This window comes from Mandrillus leucophaeus, unplaced genomic scaffold (genome assembly GCF_000951045.1).
Source record: "Mandrillus leucophaeus isolate KB7577 unplaced genomic scaffold, Mleu.le_1.0 Scaffold632, whole genome shotgun sequence".
Classification (NCBI taxonomy): domain Eukaryota; kingdom Metazoa; phylum Chordata; class Mammalia; order Primates; family Cercopithecidae; genus Mandrillus; species Mandrillus leucophaeus.
In genome coordinates, this window is record NW_012106831.1 from 1088512 (window position 1) to 1110065 (window position 21554).

General features: G+C 41.5%; 2 protein-coding genes across 2 annotated transcripts; both read left to right on the plus strand.

Annotated features, from left to right (window-relative positions):
* Nucleotides 1–1999: 1999 nt before the first annotated feature.
* Nucleotides 2000–2959, plus strand: LOC105554234 (olfactory receptor 2S2-like). Its single transcript, XM_012000620.1, has one exon. The coding sequence runs from the start codon at nucleotides 2000–2002 to the stop codon at nucleotides 2957–2959; it is 960 nt and encodes a 319-aa protein (XP_011856010.1).
* A 10523-nt stretch (nucleotides 2960–13482) lies between these two features.
* LOC105554235 (olfactory receptor 2S2-like) lies at nucleotides 13483–14442 on the plus strand. The gene has a single exon (XM_012000621.1). It carries the CDS (start codon nucleotides 13483–13485, stop codon nucleotides 14440–14442), a length of 960 nt encoding a protein of 319 aa, XP_011856011.1.
* The last annotated feature ends 7112 nt before the right edge of the window (nucleotides 14443–21554 follow it).

Genomic DNA, 21554 nt, shown 5'->3' on the forward strand with positions numbered 1-21554 from the left:
AAGGACTTTCCAGAGACTGAATCCCCAGTGAAGTCTCCCCAGGGCTTTATATAGAAGTTGCCCCAAAATGTCCACAGCCATGCCCCTGAGCACTTGATTTGGAATCATTGTGCCCACACCTGCTGGTCCCATAGTGCATGAATAGAGGGCATTCCTAAATAACATTTAGCTCTCCAGTTTCTTTTCAAGAAGTTTTAGCATTTCAAAGTTTGCAGAAATTCAAAAAGGACATGAAAATGCTTTTTCTAACATCCCTCAATAGTCTAAGTGTGGAAAGTTCCAACAGGAAGAAAGGAAGGAGGAAAATAAGTCTTCCTGGAGTGCTTTTGGCATAATTGGATCTTGGGGACATTGTCTCAGAAGTATAAAAAGTTTCCTGACTTTGTACAATTCTACTTTCAAACTTTTAATCACTTCAGGGAGCAGAATTGTCCCAATCGCAGCACTGATTTCAAATTGCCTTTTTCATGTTCTGGTTATTCATTTGGAAATTTTGCTTAAAACATTAAACCAAGACTGAGTAGGAAGAACTAGCTTTCACTCTTTTCTTCAAATCAGAGGTGGCCATCTCAACCTGAGTCTTTCAAGCTAGTGCTGCTATTTCTGGCCCACACACTATTCCTAAGCCATGGGCACATTTTCTTAGTAGGCTCCTGACAAAGGTAAGTGAGGGTTCTTATAAGAGTAATACTTAACCTTTTTATTAGCACAGTAACATTTCTAACTTCTGACTTGATATTTCAAAGGGGTTGGGACTTGAGAAGGGAAGGAATGAAGCGATTTCAGCGCTATCACAAAGATTGAGGCCAATGCAAAACTCTTTCTTCATGGGACAGAAAATCTAGATGGCAAGGAGCCTATGAAACTTTTCAGTCTTAGGTCATGGACTTGCCTAACTTTAGAGACTCCCCCAGAAATAAGATGGTCCTACGGTTTCAGAGCTTCTTCTGTTGACTTCACAAACTCAGGCAATTCCAGAAGGAGGTGAAACCACCATCACATGAATGAGAGAAACTCAGAAGGCTGCTGACTTGGTTTAGAATAAAGAATGTTCTGACACTTCAGAGCTCTGTAAACAGGAAGCAGGCTGTTTGGGAATGTAGTGAGCTCTTCATCACTAGAAAAGATCAAGCTGAAAACCCATGAATCAGTGTTCTGCAGAAGAAGATCTAGAATTGGACAGAGGGTGGGACTAGATTTATTTGGGGGGCATAATCAGTGTCAGGGTCTACATCTGGTTGACATATTTAGGTTCGAGAACTCTTGATTCCTGTGTAGACACTCACCCCGACTGCCTTAGTTACCAAAGAAAACTAGAGTTCCAGAAATTGTGAGCCACTATGCATTTCTGGGGCCAGCCTTCTATTTATCTTCATGAAATATCAGATTCAAATATTAGAGACATATTGAAATTTCCAGAGCATGAAGTTACCTTGGAACCATCTCCCCTTTCCCTTGCATCTCTCCATGTCCAGTCTCCTCTTTTCCTAAAAGACCCAGCTAGGGCTGGGGTTTCCCATGAGAAAGATCTCAGGCAATAACCGGAGTTTGTTTTACATAAAAATTGTCTAGGAAGAAATAGTTATAAGGTGAGGATTCAGAAGTAATCAAGTCACTAGTATTTGGCACAAAGTTGGGGGACCATAGAGCAAACTTTAAGTCACTTTTCCGATCAAAGTTTAATGAGGTAAATTGCCTTGTAGGATATAGCCCCCCTAAATGAATGTGTTATGTGTTTTTGTCACTGATCACATGTGTTACATTATCAGAGTCATCATTTTAAACCTTGTGCATTTGGTGCCCTGTGTCCCCCAAATAATTTTTTATTTTGTTGTCTCTTTTTTCTTGGAAATAAATAAATATTGTGGACTTTCAAAACTATTTTCTAATCTCTTAACCAGACTGGAACCCCAGTCCAGATGCACTGTTCCTATGCAAGGCAAGGAATGTTGAGTTTGGACCTCTAAGTATTTCCTTCAGTTGACAGAGGAGATACACCATGGTAAGTGCCAACCAGACAGCCTCTGTGACAGAGTTTGTTCTCCTGGGCTTCTCTGCCTATCCAAACCTGGAGAAAACATTCTTTGTGCTCATCCTGCTGATGTACGTGGCAATCCTACTAGGCAATGGGGTTCTCATCCTGGTGACTGTGTCCAACTCCCACCTGCACACACCCATGTACTTCTTCCTGGGGAACCTCTCCTTCCTAGACATCTGCTATACAACGTCCTCAGTCCCCCTCATCCTTGACAGCTTCTTGACCCCCAGGAAAACCATCTGCTTCTCAGCCTGTGCAGTGCAGATGTTCCTCTCCTTTGCCATGGGAGCCACAGAGTGTGCCCTCCTGAGCTTGATGGCATTTGATCGCTACGTGGCCATCTGCAACCCCCTTAGGTACCCTGTGGTCATGAGCAAGGCTGCCTACGTGCCCATGGCTGCCGGCTCCTGGGTAGCTGGAAGCACTGCTTCCATGGTGCAGACATCCCTTGCAATGAGGCTGCCCTTCTGTGGAGACAACATCATCAACCACTTCACCTGTGAGATTCTGGCTGTCCTGAAGTTGGCCTGTGCTGATATCTCTGTCAATGTGATCAGTATGGGAGTGACCAATGTGATCTTCCTGGGAGTCCCGGTTCTGTTCATCTCTTTCTCCTATGTCTTCATCGTTGCCGTCATCCTGAGGATCCCCTCAGCTGAGGGGAGGAAAAAGGCCTTCTCTACCTGCTCTGCTCACCTCACTGTCGTGATCGTCTTCTATGGGACCATCCTCTTCATGTATGGGAAGCCCAAGTCTAAGGACCCACTGGGGGAAGACAAGGAAGACCTTGCTGACAAACTCATTTCCCTTTTCTATGGGGTAGTGACCCCCATGCTCAACCCCATCATCTACAGCCTGAGGAACAAGGATGTGAAGGCTGCTGTGAGGAACCTGGTGTTTCAGAAACGCTTTGCCTTTTGATGTTTTGGGGGAACAGATGTCCCTGTAACTCTTTGCCTCTTGGCTGCTTTTACCCACAAATCTCAGAAGAGAATGTTTCCTAAAGAAGACACATGTGAAGAATGACTACCGGAAAATTGAAGTACTTATGTAATAGAGCACTTCAGCTGTGATTGGACCCAATTAAAATGTTGAAACCTAGAACCCAGGGGAAGTGTGGCTTGAGGGGATGGAAGCAGAATGCTGCTGAATATACAAGGAATGATTTTTCTGTTTCTCCATTGTTCAAGTCTGAATTCACCTTTGTGTGCAGATGGTTCCTCTGTTTTGGGAAAAACACCCTAGGGTACCTCTGTGTTACAAAAATGTAAAGCCAAGATTCTACTCTTGAAAGGAGGCACTGAAGACACCGTTGGACAGAACTTCATGACCCTGCCCACCTCCCTAGCACAGTGCTTCCCAACCTGTGTCTTGCCTTGGAGCACATAGAAAATAATGGGATGTGTAGGCACCCTGGGGTGAGTGGATGAATCTTTTCATGGCTGAAGGCAATTCACCTGGGGGCTTAGGTCACCACAGGTTCTGCTTAGTAATCCCAGGAGGACTCCGAGCTTCGTACATCTGTAGCCTGTGGCACATTCGCTGAAATGTTCTGCCTGAAGCAGAATGTGTCTTCCCTTAGCCCCTGCTGAGAGGACAGTCATGCTCTCTCCTTTGGCTACAGATAATTGGCGAGTTGACCCAAACTGGGCAAATCATATTTTCTCTCCAGGGAATTTGCAATTTGGACATAGAGACAGCTCATAGTTGGCACAAAGCTCTTGAACTGTTAGACCATGTAAAGAGGGCACGAATGTGGCCCTGTGTCTAGCAAAGAAGAGAAAGCTGGTCTGCAGAGAGAGATGATAAAGCAAATGCACAAAGAGGACCAGACCTACATGAAACAGAAATAAAGGCTGCAATATTTAGGCTAGGTATTGGAGAAGGTTTTTCTTTTATTTTATGGGAAAATTTAATCCTGTAGAAAGAATAACAGGTATTCATCTTCCAGATCCAAAGATGATCTGCTCATGGCTGGTGTGTGTGTGTGTGTGTGTGTGTGTGTGTGTGTGTGTGTGTGTGTGTGTGCAATTTTTAATTTTTAAAATTTTCCTGGGTACACAGTAGCTATATATATTTATGGAGTATATGGGATATTTTTATACAGGCATGCAATGTGTAATAATCACATCAGGGTAAATGGGGTATCCATCACTTCAAGCATTTATCCTTTGTGTTACAAACAATCCAATTATACTCTTTTAATTATTTTTAAATGTACAATTAAATTATTTTTGACTATAGTCACCCTGTTGTGCTATCAAATACTAGTTCTTATTTATTCTATTTTTTGTACCCATAAGCCATCTCCACTTCCCCTCTACCCTCTCATTACCATTCCCAGCCTCTGATAACCATCATTCTACTCTCCATCTCCATGGGTTCAATTGCTCTTTTAGCTTCCACAAATAAGTGAGAATATGCAGTTTTTCTTTCTGTGCTGCTTATGGCCAATCTTGTTCTTCTGATAGCCCTGTGGATTATTTCTCCCTCTCCTCAATTATTCTAAAGCAAATCCCAGATGGTAATAACATTCCATCTTGAAATATTTTGGTATTTATATCCATAAAAGATTAGTACTCTTGTAAAACTATAAAGTACCATTTAATATTTAACATATAAATCACCTAAAACTCAATAATTCCTTGATATCATCAATTATCCAGCATTTATATTTCCAGAAATGCCTTATAAGTTATTTATTTCAATTTTTAAATTGAACCAGGATCCAAATAACAACATACATTGTGATTTGTCTCTGATATGGTTTGGCTGTGTCCCCACCCAAATCTCACCTTGAACTATAGTTCACATAATCTCCACGTGTTGTGGGATGTCATGGGAGGGACCTGGGGTGAGGTAATTTAATCATGGAGGTGGTTACCCTCCTGCTGTTCTCATGATAGTGAATGAGTTCTCATGAGATCTGATTGTTTTATAAGGGCTTTTTCCCCCTTTTGCTTGGCACTTCTCCTTATTGCTGCCATGTGAAGAAGAACATGTTTGCTTCCCCTTCTGCCATGATTGTAAGTTTCCTGAAGTCTCCCCAGCCATGCTGAACTGTGAGTCAATTAAACCTCTTTCCTTTATAAATCACCCAGTCTCAGGTATGTCTTTATTAGCAGAGTGAGAATGGACCAGTACAGTCTCTTTCAATCTTCATTTCCCCCTCCCTTTTTCTATATTTCCCTCTATCTCTGTTCCTACCACAAGCACCCTGCTTTTAGGCTAGACTTTTTTTGGAAGGAATAGTTTCTCATTATAGGAAACTATAAAGTTTACCACAGTCTGATTTTGCTGATTGCAGTTCTGTGGTGTCTGTCTTTGTGTTTCCCATATATTGGTGATTAGATCTAGTTACTTAAGTTTTTTTTTTCTTTTTTTTTTTGGTGGAGTTATGAGCTCATGGCTCCTGAGACCTTTTGCATGACACTAGTATCTTTGATGACTTCCTGCTATCAGTATGTCAAGATATTACAAGCTCAATATTCACACTTCCTTTCCAGACCTGAAACAACTATTTTGTCTAAGGAGCTCCTTTTTTCCTTTAATGGGGAATGGTATTTAGAAGTCATAATCTGAGTGCTAGGGTTACTATTGAGTTTCCCATGGTTTCTAAATGTTTCAGTGGAAAGAGCTATGAAAAATATATATATAATAATTGAATTATATGTATGCATGATATATAAATATATATTTAGATTTAGATCAAATACATAAATCATACATACATACAATTCAAATTAAGAGCTATAGATTTTTTACCTAGCTTCATTGATTTTATACCTATATTGCCTTCTTCTATATACTGTCTCCTCATTCCAGAAATGTTTGGAGATGCCTTGAAGTTATACACACATAATGATGTCAGGAGTTAACATTGAGCACAGCTTCTGTAAAGGGCAGAATTCAATCAAGCTGTCCAGTGGTGTGTGTCTGGGAGTACTGGGGCTGATCATAACAGTTGAGGTGATGATGTGGGCTGTGGGCCCTTTTCTCTCACTTGTTCCTGAGCTTCCTGCAGGAGATCTGAGTCTGGGAGTGAGGCACTGGGTGGCAGTGGGCTAGGAAAGAGTTGCAAGATAAATTCAAGCCTGGAAAGAAAGATTCCAGACTGGAACCTCAGGGCATCTTGCAGCTTGGGAATGACTTTCCTAAATCGTGATGAGGGCGGTCACAGGGCCCTGCTCACCAGGAGACTTTGGCAAAGAAGGGCACATGATGCAGTCAAGAAGGAAGCTGGCAGATCACCTCTAAATGGGGTCCAAAGTCCTGAATTCTGCATGCCTGCTCTGCTCGAAATAGACGTTTCCAATATGTAAGAGCCACTTAGAAAAAAGAAGTTTGTTAAATATTTGGAAGGATGGAGTCACAGTCAAAAACTACATATCTGGGGTCCATGGTCTCCAAGATTTTAATATCATGCTTCCTTACAATTTAAACTGTATTTGTTTATTGATTTATAAAGTATATAGGTATTCTACTGTACCAATATGTTATGGACATTTACAACATTTACAAAAATAGAAGTTCAAAAAGATAGGACAAATATAAAGTAATTTTTTTTTTAAAAAAACAGCAAACATTGGACAAAATCAGAGGAAAATGAGAGTAGGCCACACATTCATTCATTCATTTATTCAGCATCTGTGTATTGAGAGTCAGTTGTGAGTGAGGCCCTATTTTTATACTAAGGAGACATCTGTGAATAATACAGAAAAAAACTTACCTCTGTAAAACTTATATTCTAACAGGAGAGAAATAAGCAATAAACAATTATGAAAATAAATAGGATGTTAGAAATTTTATGGACTCAAGACTGCATAAAGGATAACTGAACACATGCATCTAATTTCATTCCTCCTAAAACCCATAAAAACTATAGTCTTTCTTTCTTTCCAATAAAATCCACAAGGTTAGGAGAAGAAGTAAGACATCAACAGTGAGAATACTGTGAAAGTTAGGAATTGTGCTAATTGCCATAGCAGATCTGACAGAGCCAAATCCCAAGCCAGAAACTTGGAAAGGTAAGTGTCTTACTCCATTTTCTGCTGCTTTAATGGAATATCTGAGACTGGGTAATTTATAAATAATAGACATTTATTTGGCTCACAGTTCTGGAGGCTGTGAAGTCCAAGAGCATGACACTGGCATCTAGTGAAGGCCTTCATGTTGCATCATCCCGCGGCAGAAGGTGAAAGAACAAGCAAGTACATGAAACAAGGAGAGAAAGGAGGCCAAACTCCTGCAGTAACTCACTCCTGCAATAATGGCATTAATCCATTCATGAAGGCTGAGCCCTCTTGGCTTAATCACCTCTTAAAGGTCCCATCTCTCAGCCCTGTTACCATGGCAATTAAATTTCACCATGAGTTTTTGAGGGGGCATTCAAACCATAATAATTGGCAACAACTAGATTTGTAGCACAGAGAAACTCACTGCACCAAGTACCTCTAGGACCAGGGTGAAGGAAGCACTGCTAAAAAAGGAAGACTAGGTGACAAATATGTAAGAAACAGAGTCCCTACACCCCTTCATTCATTCCATGACATTAGTCAACTATCTCTTGCCCACCCCAACAAAAGTTTTATTCTCTGTAGAGGGTAAAATCATGGCTCTCTGGACTGGCAGAAAACAGCCACAGTTGAGAGCATGGGTACTTTACTCTTTCATGGAGTAAAAAAAAAATTAGCATAAAAGATCAAGAATCAAAATGGCTTCTGATTGCACCAGAATTACCTTCAAATTCAGAAGGAAGATGATTTCCAATAAGTTCCTAGAATTCCACACACTACTGTGATGATTAATTTCATGTGTCAACTTGACTGGATCATGGGGTGCCCAGACATTTGGTCAAATATTATTCTGGATATGTCTGTGAGGGAGCACCTGGATGAGATTAACATTTAAATGCATAGATTGAGTAAAGCAGATTGTCCTCCCTAATGTACTAAGCCTCATTAAATCAGTGAAAGGCTTGAATAGAACAAAAAGGATGAGTAAGAGGGAACTTTTCCTGCCTTTGAGCTGGGACATTAGTGTTTTCATCAGCTCTCCTGGCCAACCAGCCTGCTGACTACAAATCTTGGGACTTGTCAACCTCCATAATCAGATAAGCCAGTTCCTTACAACTAACACACACACACACACACACACACACACACTCTCTCTCTCTCTCTATTAATACGATTCCTCTCGAGAACCCTGGTTAAGACACCCACCAAATTATCGGTCAGGAGGTTATATAAAAATATGTTCAGACACATAAGATCTCAAAAATGTGTATACAGTACACTTTTTCTCAAGAAGTTATTCAAGGCTTGGTGAGTGGCTCATGCTTGTAATCCCAGCACTTTGGGAGGCTGAGGTGGGTGGATCTTCTGAGGTCAGAAGTTCAGAACCAGCCTGGAGCCCATGGCAAAATCCTGTCTCTACTAAAAATACAAAACTTAGCCGGGTGTGGTGGTATGCATCTGTAATCCCAGCTACTCAGAAGGCTGAGGCAGGAGAATCACTTGAACCAGGGAGGCAGAGGTTGCAGTGAGCCAAGATTGTGCCACTGCACTCCAGCCTGGGTGACAGAATGAGATTCCATTTCAAAAAAGAAAAAGAAAAAGAAGTTATTCAAGAAAGTGCTCTATCAAAATAAGAGATTAAACCAAGAAATAGAAAGAAATTGACAAAGGAAACAGAAGTTCCAACCCATAAGAGAGGTGTAAGGAGTCCCCGGGACAGTAAAAGGAGATCCTGGCATGACAGTTGTACACCCTGCAGAGAATGCATCCAGCCCAGAGGGCAGCCCTATGACTCCAGAGACAGGCATGTCAAAGGCTCTCATTCATAGACCCCTGCTGCCTATGGTGATTAACTTGAGGACAGAATGCCCCAGTCAGCCTGGCCCACATTCTTTCCTGCACTGGCCTTATCTTGGCCATGCATGTATAAAATGCCCTCTTCTCTCTCTGTGTCTCGCTGACTGGGTTAGCGGAGGACACTCATTCCACTCCAGAGAGTATTCTGCTTCGATCTATTCCCAAGAGTGGGAAGAGGGCCATACTCAGAGCTTAGAAGCAGGAAACATAAAACAATCCACTCTCTCTGATGATATTTCTGCCAGATGTCTGGTACCTGGCCACACTACAGCACTGTCTGACTTACGCAGAAGGGACTATTGAAACTGACAGCTTAGATTCTCAGGTGAGTCTTCCCCAAAATAGTGGCAATATTTTTTTTTTCAATCAAAAAGCTAGATTTGTCAGCCAGAATGACTATTATTAAAAAGTCAAAAAATAACAGATGTTAGTGAGGATGTGAAAAAAAGGAAATATTTATATTTGTTGGTGGGAAGGCAAGTCAGTACAACCTCAATGGAAAACAGTATCGAGACTTCTCAAAGAACTAAAAATAGAACTACTGTTCAATCTACTTTTTTACACAATGATTTTTTTTTTTTGAGACAGAGTTTCACTTTTATTGCCCAGGCTGTAGTGCAATGGTGCAATCTCAACTCACCGCAACCTCTGCCTCCTGGGTTCAAGTGATTCTCCTGCCTTAGTCTCCTGAGTAGCTGGGATTACAGGCATGCACCACCACACTCAGCTAATTTTTGTGTTTTTAGTAGAGATGGGGTTTCGCCATTACATAATTAATTATTTTCCTTTATGTAGATAATTAATTCTTTTCCTTTATGTATCTTTTCCTTTATGTAGATACATAAAGGAGAAGAATTAATTATGTAAAAAAAGATACCCACATTGGTATATTTATTGCAGCATTATTCACAACAGCAAAGATGGAATCAATCTAAGCATCTATAGACAGATGATTGGATAAAGAAAATGTCATCTATATACAAAATGGAGTACTCTTTAGACATAGAAAAGAAGGAAACCATGTGTTTTGCACAACATGGATGGAACTGGCCATGTTGGATGGAACTGGCCATGTTGGATGGCCAGTCTTTTAAGTTATGCAGCCCGGAAACAGAAAGTCAAATACCAGTGTGTCCACATGGACATGAAGTGTGGAATAATTGACACTGAAGACTTGGAAGTGTGGGATGGTGACGGGGGCTGAGGGAGGAGAAATTACTTAACTGGCATAATGTACATTATTTTGGGTGATGGTTGCACTAAAAACCCAGACTTCACCATATCTCAGTATATCTGTGTAACAAAACTTCACTTGTACCCCTTAAATGTATTGTTTTAAAAGCTAGGTTTGTAATTGTTACTCCATTTTTCAAAATGGAACAATCCATTGTACACGAGTACATTGTAGAAGGTCAAACTGTGAAGGAAATGAAGGGAATACATATTAGCTTTCTCTTGCTGCATAACAAACCACCCCACTATCAGCAGCGTGAAACACCTCATTAGTAGCTCACAATTCCGGAAGTGAGAAGGTTGGGTGAGTTAGGCTGCGCTCTGAGAAAATGTCAGCTTTCAAGCTCATTGCTATTGGTGGCAAAATTCAATTCCTTGTGTTTTTTAGACTATGGTCCCGGTTTCCTTACTGGCCGTCGCCAGGGGTCATGCTTAGCTCCTTGTGGCAGCTCTCTGGTTCTTGTTCGCGGCTCCCTCCATCTCACAATCAAGAAACAGCATGTGGAATCCTTCCCACACTTTGAATCTGGCTTCTCCTTCTGCTACTAACCAAAGAAAATTATTTTTAAAGGGCTCACTTGATTAGGTCAGACCTCGCTGGACAATCTTCTAATCTTAAAGACAACTGATTTGGAACTTTAGTTACATTGACAAAATCCCTTCACAGCAGTACCTAGGTTAGTATTTGATCACCACACGAAGGGAATTGTGTGATCATGTGGGGATCATTAAGATTCTGCCTACCACAAAATGATTTCCATACAAGTCAAAATAATGGTCACTTCTGGAAGGAAGGGAATAAGGAAATATAATTGGATAAGAAAATAAGAGGGGCTTCTGAGGTTCTGGAACATCCTAATTTTAACCTGAGTGGAGGAGGGGGACATGGTAGTATATTTTCTTATTTTTTCTTGAATGGTTTACATATGCTTTTTACACTCTTTTGTATGTATATCTCACAAAAAGAAAAAAATTCAATGCAAGACAAAATGGCTTATGACTATGAATGTGGCATGTACTTGATTCTAGGATTTTTAGAGCTGGAGTATAAGGCAGGCATGTTCATTTGTGAAAGAGGTGGCCAGGATTGCCCAAGCGTTTTTGCTAAACTGGGCAGGCTCTTCTTGCATACCAAGAACATCTGTGGAATGAGAGCTCATCACATGTGCCACCTACCATCCCCGGTATTAGAATTAAATGGGAAAGGGAAAACTGGAATGTGATTAAGAAACTATAGTGTATCAGAAAACAGTGATCCACATTGAAGATGCTTCTGGTTGCTGCCTGGGCAGTCACAGCTCTCAGTTTTGGATCTCAGAAGTGGAGGTTACTAGATCCCAGTGGTAAATCAGCACTGCTCTCACAAATGCACAGATATAGTATACTCATGCACACACACACACACACACACACACAGAAAAAGACTGAGCTGTTCGCAACAGGACACCACTTCTGGGATCAACTGCTTTTTTTCAAGTCCACAGCTGCCTTGCCTCTGAAACTCTCTGGTAGAAGCCATGACCAGATTCACTTATGACCCTTTAAAGGTCTGGTCTGGGTAGGAACTGCCTAACAGAACCTATTTGGTGGGATGCAGACAAGAGATCTTCTAGGTCACTGGTTTTCATCCAAACCTGAGATCCTAAACCCTTTGAATTTGTAAATGACCAAGGGGACTAACCCACAAGGATTTGTCCTGTGTGGTTTCACATTCCCCCAGATCTATCATGGACTCTGGTGACAGTTCTCATGGACTGGGGGTTCTTGTTAATTTGGGGAGGGCTAGGGTGATCGTTTCTCTCTAATACTTTCCAATAGCCCAGCAAAATGGGTAGGAAGAGAGGGAAGAGAGAAGAAAGTATTTCTGGAGAAACGTCAGAGTAATTGGATCACAGGGACATAATCCCAGATGTATAAGAAGTTTCTTGACTTGGTAACTTGAATTTCCAAACTTTAAATGACTTCAGGGACTAGAATAATCCCAATAGCAGGATGGGATTTAAGTGGCTTTGTATGAGCAATGAATGGTTTCTGTGGATTTTACCAAAACACAGAACAAAGACAAGAAAACGTTCACCCATTTCAGGCACTAACTCATCTGGCTGCTGCTTTCTGACCAGATTGGCTATGTCTGGCTTCTGGACTACTCTCAGAGCCCAGAGAAGTAAATTTGAATCAACACATTTGTTGAAAAGGTAAGTGAGCACTTTTAAAACAATATAGAAACTCTTGTGGGCCCAGCTCCCTCCCCGGTGGCATACCTGGTGACTAAGTGGCACAGGAGGAATTTTGAAGGAAATAGAAAAGGATGTCTCCATGGTGCAACAGTCCAAGAATGAGAAATCCATGAGACCATTTAGTCCCTGGGATGGAATAGCTCTGATAATAATCTATTCCAAAGTAAGCGTCGGGAAATGAAGTTCCAGAGAAGAAAAAGAACTTCACGATTCCCGTGCATTGATTGGTTGGCAAATGCCAGTCCTGTTAATACGTGCTCCAGAAGAGTCTGGCAAGTGAGTGAGTGAATGGACAAATAGCCCAGGGCTCTGTAGATCTCGGAAGCGATCTAGAAAAGAGGAGGCAGAGAGCATCTTAAAGTGCTCACAGGCCGGGTGCCGTGGTTCACGCCTGTAATCCCAGCACTTTGGAGGCCAGGGTGGCAGGATTGCTTGAGTCCAGGAATTTAAGCCCAGCCTGGGCAACAAAGTGACACCTCGTCTTGACAAAAAATTAAAAATTAGCCAGGTGTGGTGGCACAGGCATGTGGTCCCAGCTACCTGGGAGATTGAGGCAGGAGGATCGCTTGAGCCTGGAGGTTGTGGCTGCAATGAGCTGTATTTGCCCTACTGCACTCCAGCCTAGGTAATGGAGTGAGACTCTGTCTCAAATAATAATAATAATTTTAAAAAGTGCTCACAGAGCAGAATGGTCAGGGATTGGGGATGAGGCGTACCAGTTTTTTCTACCAGTCCTAGGTCTCAAGGGGAAAAAACATACAAATTGAATATAACATTTCTTGCCAAAATTGAGCAAAGTGAATCATCCACACCTGTAACTTGAAGTAAATGTGTGATGCCTGTCTTAAATATGATGAGGAAAATTAAATCTAATCAGGTGACATTTGAAACCTCTCTATGGGGTGGCCAAATACCACCAAGTAGATTTTGATCAAATTTCCTGCATTTTATTTAAAGCAATACAGAAAACCCTTTGAATTGTCAGAGATGTTCTCCAATTGCTCAGCAAGTCTGGGCTTCCTCACTGGCTGTCTGGGCACTTTAGGCATCAGAGAATCATGGAGCTGGCCCTCTGAGTTTGTGCAAGTGACATAGAGACACCATGGTCAGTTCCAATCAGACCTCCCCTGTGATGGCGTTTGTTCTCCTGGGCCTCTCTGCCCATCCAAAGTTGGAGAAGACATTCTTCATGCTCATCCTGCTGATGTACCTGGTGATCCTGCTGGGCAATGGGGTCCTCATCCTGGTGACCATCCTTGACTCCCACCTGGACACACCCATGTACTTCTTCCTGGGGAACCTCTCCTTCCTAGACATCTGCTATACAACCTCCTCAGTCCCACTCACCTTTAATAGCTTCCTGACTCCCAGGAAAACCATCTCCTTCTCAGCCTGTGCAGTGCAGATGTTCCTCTCCTTTGCCATGGGAGCCACAGAGTGTGTGCTCCTGAGCGTGATGGCGTTTGATCGCTACGTGGCCATCTGCAACCCCCTTAGGTACTCTGAAGTCATGAGCAAAGCTACTTATGTGCCCATGGCTGCCAGCTCCTGGGTAGCTGGAAGCCTCACTGCCATGGTGCAGACATCCCTTGCAATGAGGCTGCCCTTCTGTGGAGACAACATCATCAACCACTTCACCTGTGAGATTCTGGCTGTCCTGAAGTTGGCCTGTGCTGATATCTCTGTCAATGTGATCAGTATGGGAGTGGGCAATGTGATCTTCCTGGGAGTCCCGGTTCTGCTCATCACTTTCTCCTATGTCTTCATCATTGCCACCATCCTGAGGATCCCCTCAGCTGAGGGGAGGAGAAAGGGCTTCTCTACCTGCTCTGCCCACCTCACTGTCGTGATCGTCTTCTACGGGACCATCCTCTTCATGTATGGGAAGCCCAAGTCTAAGGACCTGCTGGGAGCAGACAAACAGGACCTTGCAGACAAACTCATTTCCCTTTCCTATGGGGTGGTGACCCCCATGCTCAACCCCATCATCTACAGCCTGAGGAACAAGGACGTGAAGGGTGCTGTGAGAAGCCTAGTATTTCAGAAACGCTTCCCACAGTGATGGTGGAGGGGTCCTGATGGCTCTGTGCTTTCTGATTGCTCCCACCTGAGAGTCTCAGAGGACAAGGTGAAAGACCAAGTAGATCAAAGGTTACATAGGTAATCTCATTACACAGAATCTCATTACATAGAAGGGCTCTGTAGGAACAGGAAACATTTAATGCAACTCCACCAAAGTATGTTCTTGTTTGTCTAACCTTGTAGTTCTCATTCTCCGTGATAGATACTGAATGAATTGATGTCAAGCAAAAGTAACTCTTCACATTTTTATTGTTGGATGAATGAAAAGCTCTAGTCTGTAGGTCTTTGATTCAATTGCTCCATGGCTTCTTTCTTTGAACATATTTGAACATATTTGGCTGCTGCTTTCTGACCAGATTGGCTATTTTTGGCTTCTGGACTACTCCCAGATCCCAGAGAAGTAATTTGAATCAACACAAGTGTTGAAAAGATAAGCGAGCACTTTTAAAAGAATATGGAAACTCTTGTGGGTCCTTACTTTTATGTTACCTTTCAAGCTCTTCCTACTCCATATTAAATAATAGTTTTATTTTTCTCTTCATTGTTTTTTTTTTTCTCCTTGTCATATAAATTCTTTAAACTGTTTGCTGAATTTTTCTGTCTCTGTATCTTCATAAATTAACCTGTAGCTTTGTCTCTCTCTCATCCTCACTCAGAGTCCTCACCAGAAAATCATTCATGGTCTTGGAGAAGAGAGGGGAGTAAAGAAGGTGTGGCAAAACTGATGCCAGGGTCAAGGGCACAGGCCTCTTTTCTTTTTCCTTTTGGAAGATATCGTTCATCCCTGGGCTCTGTCCTAGATACCAGTGGCCTCTCATGAGCCATCAGAGTAATGCAAAAACCGAAAAAAGTCCAGGAGGATCAAATAAATTGTATTAACCACCTGACTTGGCTTAACCAAGCATGCAGCCAAGTGGCAGCCATCACTTGTTTTTCACTGAAGAATCCCTGAGGCCACATAGTAGTCAGAGGAAGATAGAAACAATGCCCACCAGGGGGCATCTAAGAGTCACCCACATGATTGTGAGGAATTCCAAGTCGGCTCCAAATAGTGATCAGTCTAGAAGTCCAGTTAAAAGGATCAGCAGAACAGAAAATTTCTGACATAAACTTTTAACCCCATAGAAACAAACTGACAATTAAAATAAAGATCCTAGCACTTTGGGATGCCAAGGCGGGCAGATCATCTGAGGTCAGGAGTTCGAGACCAGCCTGGTCAACATGGTGAAACCCCTATCTCTACTAAAAATACAAAAATTAGCCGGGCGTGGTGGCACATGGCTGTGATCTCAGCTACCTGGGAGGCTGAGACAGGAGAATCGCTGGAACCCGGGAGGCAGAGGCTGCAGTGAGCTGAAATCGTGCCATTGCACTCCAGCCTGGGCGGCAGAGCGAGACTCCAACTCAAAAACATAAAAAAATAAACAGCCTTGGCTGGGCGCGTTGGCTCACGCCTGTAATCCTAGCACTTTGGGAGGCCGAGGCGGGCAGATCACGAGGTCAGCAGATCGAGACCATCCTGGCTAACACGGTGAAACCTCGTCTCTACTAAAAATACAAAAAATGAGCCAGGCGTGGTGGCGGGCACCTGTGGTCTCAGCTACTCGGGAGGCTGAGGCAGGACAATAGTGTGAACCGGGGGGGGAAACGGAGCTTGCAATGAGCCAAGATTGCCCCGCTGCACTCCAGCCTGGGCGACAGTGTGAGACTCCGTTTCAAAAAAATTAAGAAATAATAAATAAATAAATAAATAAATAAATAAATAAATAAATAAACAGCCTTTGCTGAAAATCAGTTAACGTGGGGAGATGGTGAAAATGTTAAAGAAAATTTTCAGTAGTTTTATCAATGGAATTAAAGAGGTTTTTGAATCAATAAAACAAGAGTTGTCTATAAAAAAAGAGGCTAGGAGAAAAGATATCTGAGCAATAAGAACATTTTCTTGGAAAAAAAAGTTCACAATTGTTGAACAAATACAATTCAATAGATAGTATTTAAGACAAATCTTAAAAGGAATTTTTAAATTAAAAATAACTTTTTGGCCGGCCCAGTGGCTCACGCCTGTGATCCCAGCACTTCAGGAGGCCAAGGCGGGCGGATCACGAGGTCAAGAGATCCAGACCATCCTGGCTAACACAGTGAAACCGCATCTCTGCTAAAAATACAAAAACTTAGCCGGGTGTGGTGGTGGGCGCCTGTAGTCCCAACTACTCAGGAGGCTGAGGCAGGAGAATGGCGTGAACCCGGGAGGCAGAGCTTGCAGTGAGCCGAGATCGCGCCATTGTACTCCAGCCTGGGCAACAGAGCGAGATTCCATCTCAAAAATAAAAATAAAAATAAAAAAAAAAACTTTTAAAAAAACTTTTATTTTAAGTTCAGGGGTACGTGTGCAGGATGTGCAAGTTTGTTACATAGGCTGCTTTCCTAGACTTAAAGGGGAAAAAAAGACAAGGAGGTTTAAATTGTTTGAGAAAAAATTAGAGGCATGGAAGATAGACCAGAGGAACCCATTATGAAATTCATAAGAAGAAAATAGAGCAGATGAAAACAAATAATGTTTAAAACCAAAAAAGAAACATTTCCTCAAACAGAAGTTTTAGGTCAAAGATACTTGCACACGCATGATTACAGTAGCACAATTCGCAATTGCAAAATTGTGGAACCAACTCAAATGCCCATCAATCAACGAGTGGATAAAGAAACTGTGATATACATACAATGGAATACTACTCAGCCATAAAAAGAAATGATTTAACGACATTCACAGCTACCTCGATGAGATTGGAGACTATTATTCTAAGTGAAGTAACTTAGGAATAGAAAACCAAACATCGTATGTTCTCACTGATATGTGGGAACTAAGCTATGAGGATGCAGAGGTATAAGAATGATACGATGGACTTTGGGGACTTGGGGGGAAGGGTGGGAGTGGGGCGAGAGATAAAAGACTACTAATAGGGTGCAGTGTCTACTGCTCTGGTGATGGGTGCACCAAAATCTCACAAATCACTAAAGAACTTACTCATGTAACCAAACACTACCTGTACCCCAATAAACTATGGAAAAATTAAAGAAAAAAAGAGAAGTTTTAGGTCTTTTGTTCATAAACGGTCCACCACCAGGTAAGAACTGTGGCAAAATAGATACCTTATCTAGATCCAAGGATATGTTTTGATTTCCATATGTAGCAGGATATTTCTAGACTTTTCCATAGAAGAAAACAGATTACCTAACAAGGAGTAAGGATCTGACTGCCACTGGCTTTCTGCTCTGCAGTCCTGCATGTAGAAGTCAGTGGACCAATGTTCACAGAGCTCTGAGGGAAATGGGTTAAGGGTCAGAAGTTCTACACAAAGACGACCATTGCACAGGCATGAAGGTTAAAAAGACATTTGCCATTATGTGAAAACGAAGAAAGTACACACCTCTCTAATTTTGTTTTGAACAAGAAATTTGATTTAAGAAATTCTCTCAACAAAGAGTTAAAAATAAGTGACTGCAGGAATGAGGGAGACACAGTGTATACAATGCAGTGAAAAATAATGAACCGCAAAGACCCATAAAGTCTAATTAATTCTTGATGCTGAATTGCTGATTCCATTACCCATGGAAAGTTGAAAAAATGGTCAAAAACATGACCCCAAACTTTCAAAGAATGGATGATTTCTGTGTTATCTGTGGTTTTCATAGGATAAAATAATATGGAGACCTTGCCAAATCATTTTCTGCATAACAGCTCCTTGAGGACAGTAATTACATCTGTCCTATTTATTTTTCTACTCTTCATAGCAATTACAGTGCTGGGTACACACTAAATACTCAGTAGGTATTTGCTGAGTATGGAATGAGTATTCTGACACCAAAATTTAACAAAGACAATGCAAAAAATTGATATAAATGAAAACATTTTTAATGTCTATTAGCTGATGAAAGCCAATGTGTATTAAACAAATAACATACATTACCCACCGGCGTATTCTTAGGAATAGCAACATGGCACAACATTAGAAGAAGTCTTATTTTTAATGTTTTTATAATGGAGAAGTTCAAACCTCTATATGAAAATTAGAAAGAATAGATCATTAACTTCAGGTATTTTTATCCAGATTCAGTAATCACCTCGTGGTATATCTTGTTCAGCCATGCACCTCCTCACTTCTCCTCACTTGCTTGAATTATGTTGAAGCAAATCCCAGATCACGATAGCATTTCATTTTTTTTTTTTTTTTTCCAAGATGGAGTCTCACCCTGTTGCCCAGACTGGAGGGCAATGGCGTGATCTCGGCTCACTGCAACCTCCACCTCCCAGGTTCAAACGATTCTCCTGTCTCAGCATCCCAAGTAGCTGGGATTACAGGCGCACACCACCATGCCAAGCTCATTTTTGTATTTTTAGTGGAGACGGGGTTTCAACATGTTGGCCACGCTGGTCTCAAACTCCTGACCTCGTGATTCGCCCGACTCGGCCTCCCAAAGTGTTGCGATTACAGGCGTGAGCCACCACACCCAGCAGCATTTCATTTTTAAATAGTTTAGTGTGTATCTATAATAAATGGTAGACACTCTCTTTTTCTCTTTTTTTCAAGATAAGGTCTCACTCAGTCACCCAGGCTGAAGCTTAGTGGCATGATCACAGCTAACTACAGCCTCAAATTCCTTGGGCTCAGGTGATCCTCCCACCTCAGCCTCCCAAGTGGCTGGGACTACAGGTGTGCACTACCACACCCAGCAAATTTTAAAGTTTTTTTATAGAGACCAGATTTTGCTGTGGTGCCCAGGCTGGTCTCAAACTCCTGGACTTGAATGATCTGCCCACCTCAGCCTCCCACAGTGCTAGGATTACAGGCATGGTCTTTTAAGCAAATTAAATTACCAGCATCACACCTTTTAAATATTATGTTAATATCATACCACCAACTCTTCACTCACTATTCACATTTATCCAAATGTCCTTTTTTTTTTTTTTGAGACAGAGTTTCACTCTGGGCAATAGCCCAGGTTAAAGTGTAATGACGTGATCTCAGCTCACTGCAACCTCCACCTCCTGGTTCAAGCGATTCTCCTGCCTCAGTCTCCCAAGTGGCTGGGATTACAGGCATGCGCCACCATGCCCAGCTGCTTTTTTTGTATTTTTAGTAGAGGCGGGGTTTCACCATGTTGGCCAGTCTGGTCTTGAACTTTGGACCTCAGGTGATCCACCCGCCATGCCTCCCAAAGTGCTGGGATTACAGGCAAGAGAGCCTCTGTGCCTGGCCCCAAATGTCTTTTAAATATATTTCTTTTTCAATTTGTTTAACTTAAGATCTTTAAAAGGTCCATTATAATTAGTGGATAAATCTCTTTTAATCTATTTTTCCCTTTATTGCCTTTGTTTCCTTACTGTGTGTGTCTGTGTAAGAAACTGAGTTGTTTGTGCTGGGGAATTCCCCACGGCCTGCATTTTACTGATTGCTTTCCTGTGATATGTGTCTCCTTTTCCTGCATACCAGAGGTTAGATGGAGAAACTTAACAGTTTTTTGTTTTGTTTTGAGACAGAGTCTCACTCTGTGACCCAGGCTGGAGTGCGATGCCACAATCTCAGCTCACCGCAACCTCCACCTGCTGGGTTCAAGTGGTTCTCCTGCCTCAGCCCCCCACGTAGCTGGGATTACAGGTGTGCACCACCACACCTGCTAATTTTTGTGTTTTTAGTAGAGATGGGGTTTCACCATGTTGGCTAGGCTGGTCTCAAACTCCTGGTCTCAAGGGATCCACCCTCCTTCCTCTCAAAGTGCTGGGATTACACGTGTGAGCCACCACACCTGGCCAAATGTTTTCTTTTAACTGTAGTTAATGACTCATGATTCCTAAGTCCTTTTCACATGCCCCTAATAGTTTTTGATGGCTTCCTTGCTTTCTGGGATAAGAAGATGATTCAGGTTCAACTTTTCTGTTTACTGTGCCAGCCTGGGAATCAGTGATTTCTCCAAGAGCTCTGGTTCTTTTATTGGAAAATGATGTTTAGATACCATAATCTGAGTGCTAAAGGTGTTCCTTGCTACTGAATTTGTCATCATTTCTAATCCCTTTTTATGGAAAATGTTAGAAAATATAGTTTTGTTCTTTTTTTTTTTAAGGTAAACTATGACAATTTCACACTGATACTTCCACCTTATATTCAGGTCTATAGTTTCCAGGTAACCTCAGTAAATATACATTTGTAGCTTCTCAATATATCAAAAATCTTGATACTCAGTGACACTAACATAATTGATCATTTGATTTACTCCACAAATATACACACAAAATAATTTTGGAATAACAATACTAACACTACCTTCATCAATAGGAATACTAAAAAAAAAAAGAAAAAGCTTAAGATTCTAAAGAACTTTTCTTATTCTTGTTTTTTATTTTCTGTTTTCTTTTATATTCCTTTTCTCCTTAGGGTAATTCCTGCTAGATATGTACAAATTATTGATTTTTAAAGTTAGTTGGGATAATTCCTCTCTTATAGTTAGGTTTATGTATTTCATTTTGCTTTTGAATTTTGCTTTTTTCCATCTTCTAATTATAAAAATGCATGGCTCTAAAGTCAAATCTAGTCAAGTGCGGAAGCTCATGCCAGTAATCCCAGCACTTTGGGAGGCTAGGTGGGAGGATCACTTGAGCCCAGAAGTTCAAAATCAGCCTGGGAAATATAGTGAGACTTTATCTGCATAAAAATTTAAAACTTAAGAAAAAATTCCTCAAGCATGGTGGCACATGCCTGTAGTCCCAGCTACTTGGGAGGCTGAGGTGGTAGGATTGCTTGAGTCCAGGAAGTAGAGGTTGCAGTGAGCCAAGATTGTACCACTGCACTCCAGCCTGGGCAACAGAGTAAAATCCTGTTTCCAAAAAAAAAAGAAAGAAAGAAAAGAAAGAAATAAAAAGAAAAAATAATTTTAAAAAATCAAAGTCAAATCTACAAGAGAAGGTATATTTAATGAAATCTAACATTTATCCTTGTCCCCTTCGTCCCGTTACCTTCCTCACTTACAGATAACCACTTCTCAAATTTAGTGGTTTATCTTTCCATTTAAAAAATATAATATATGGATATATTCATATTC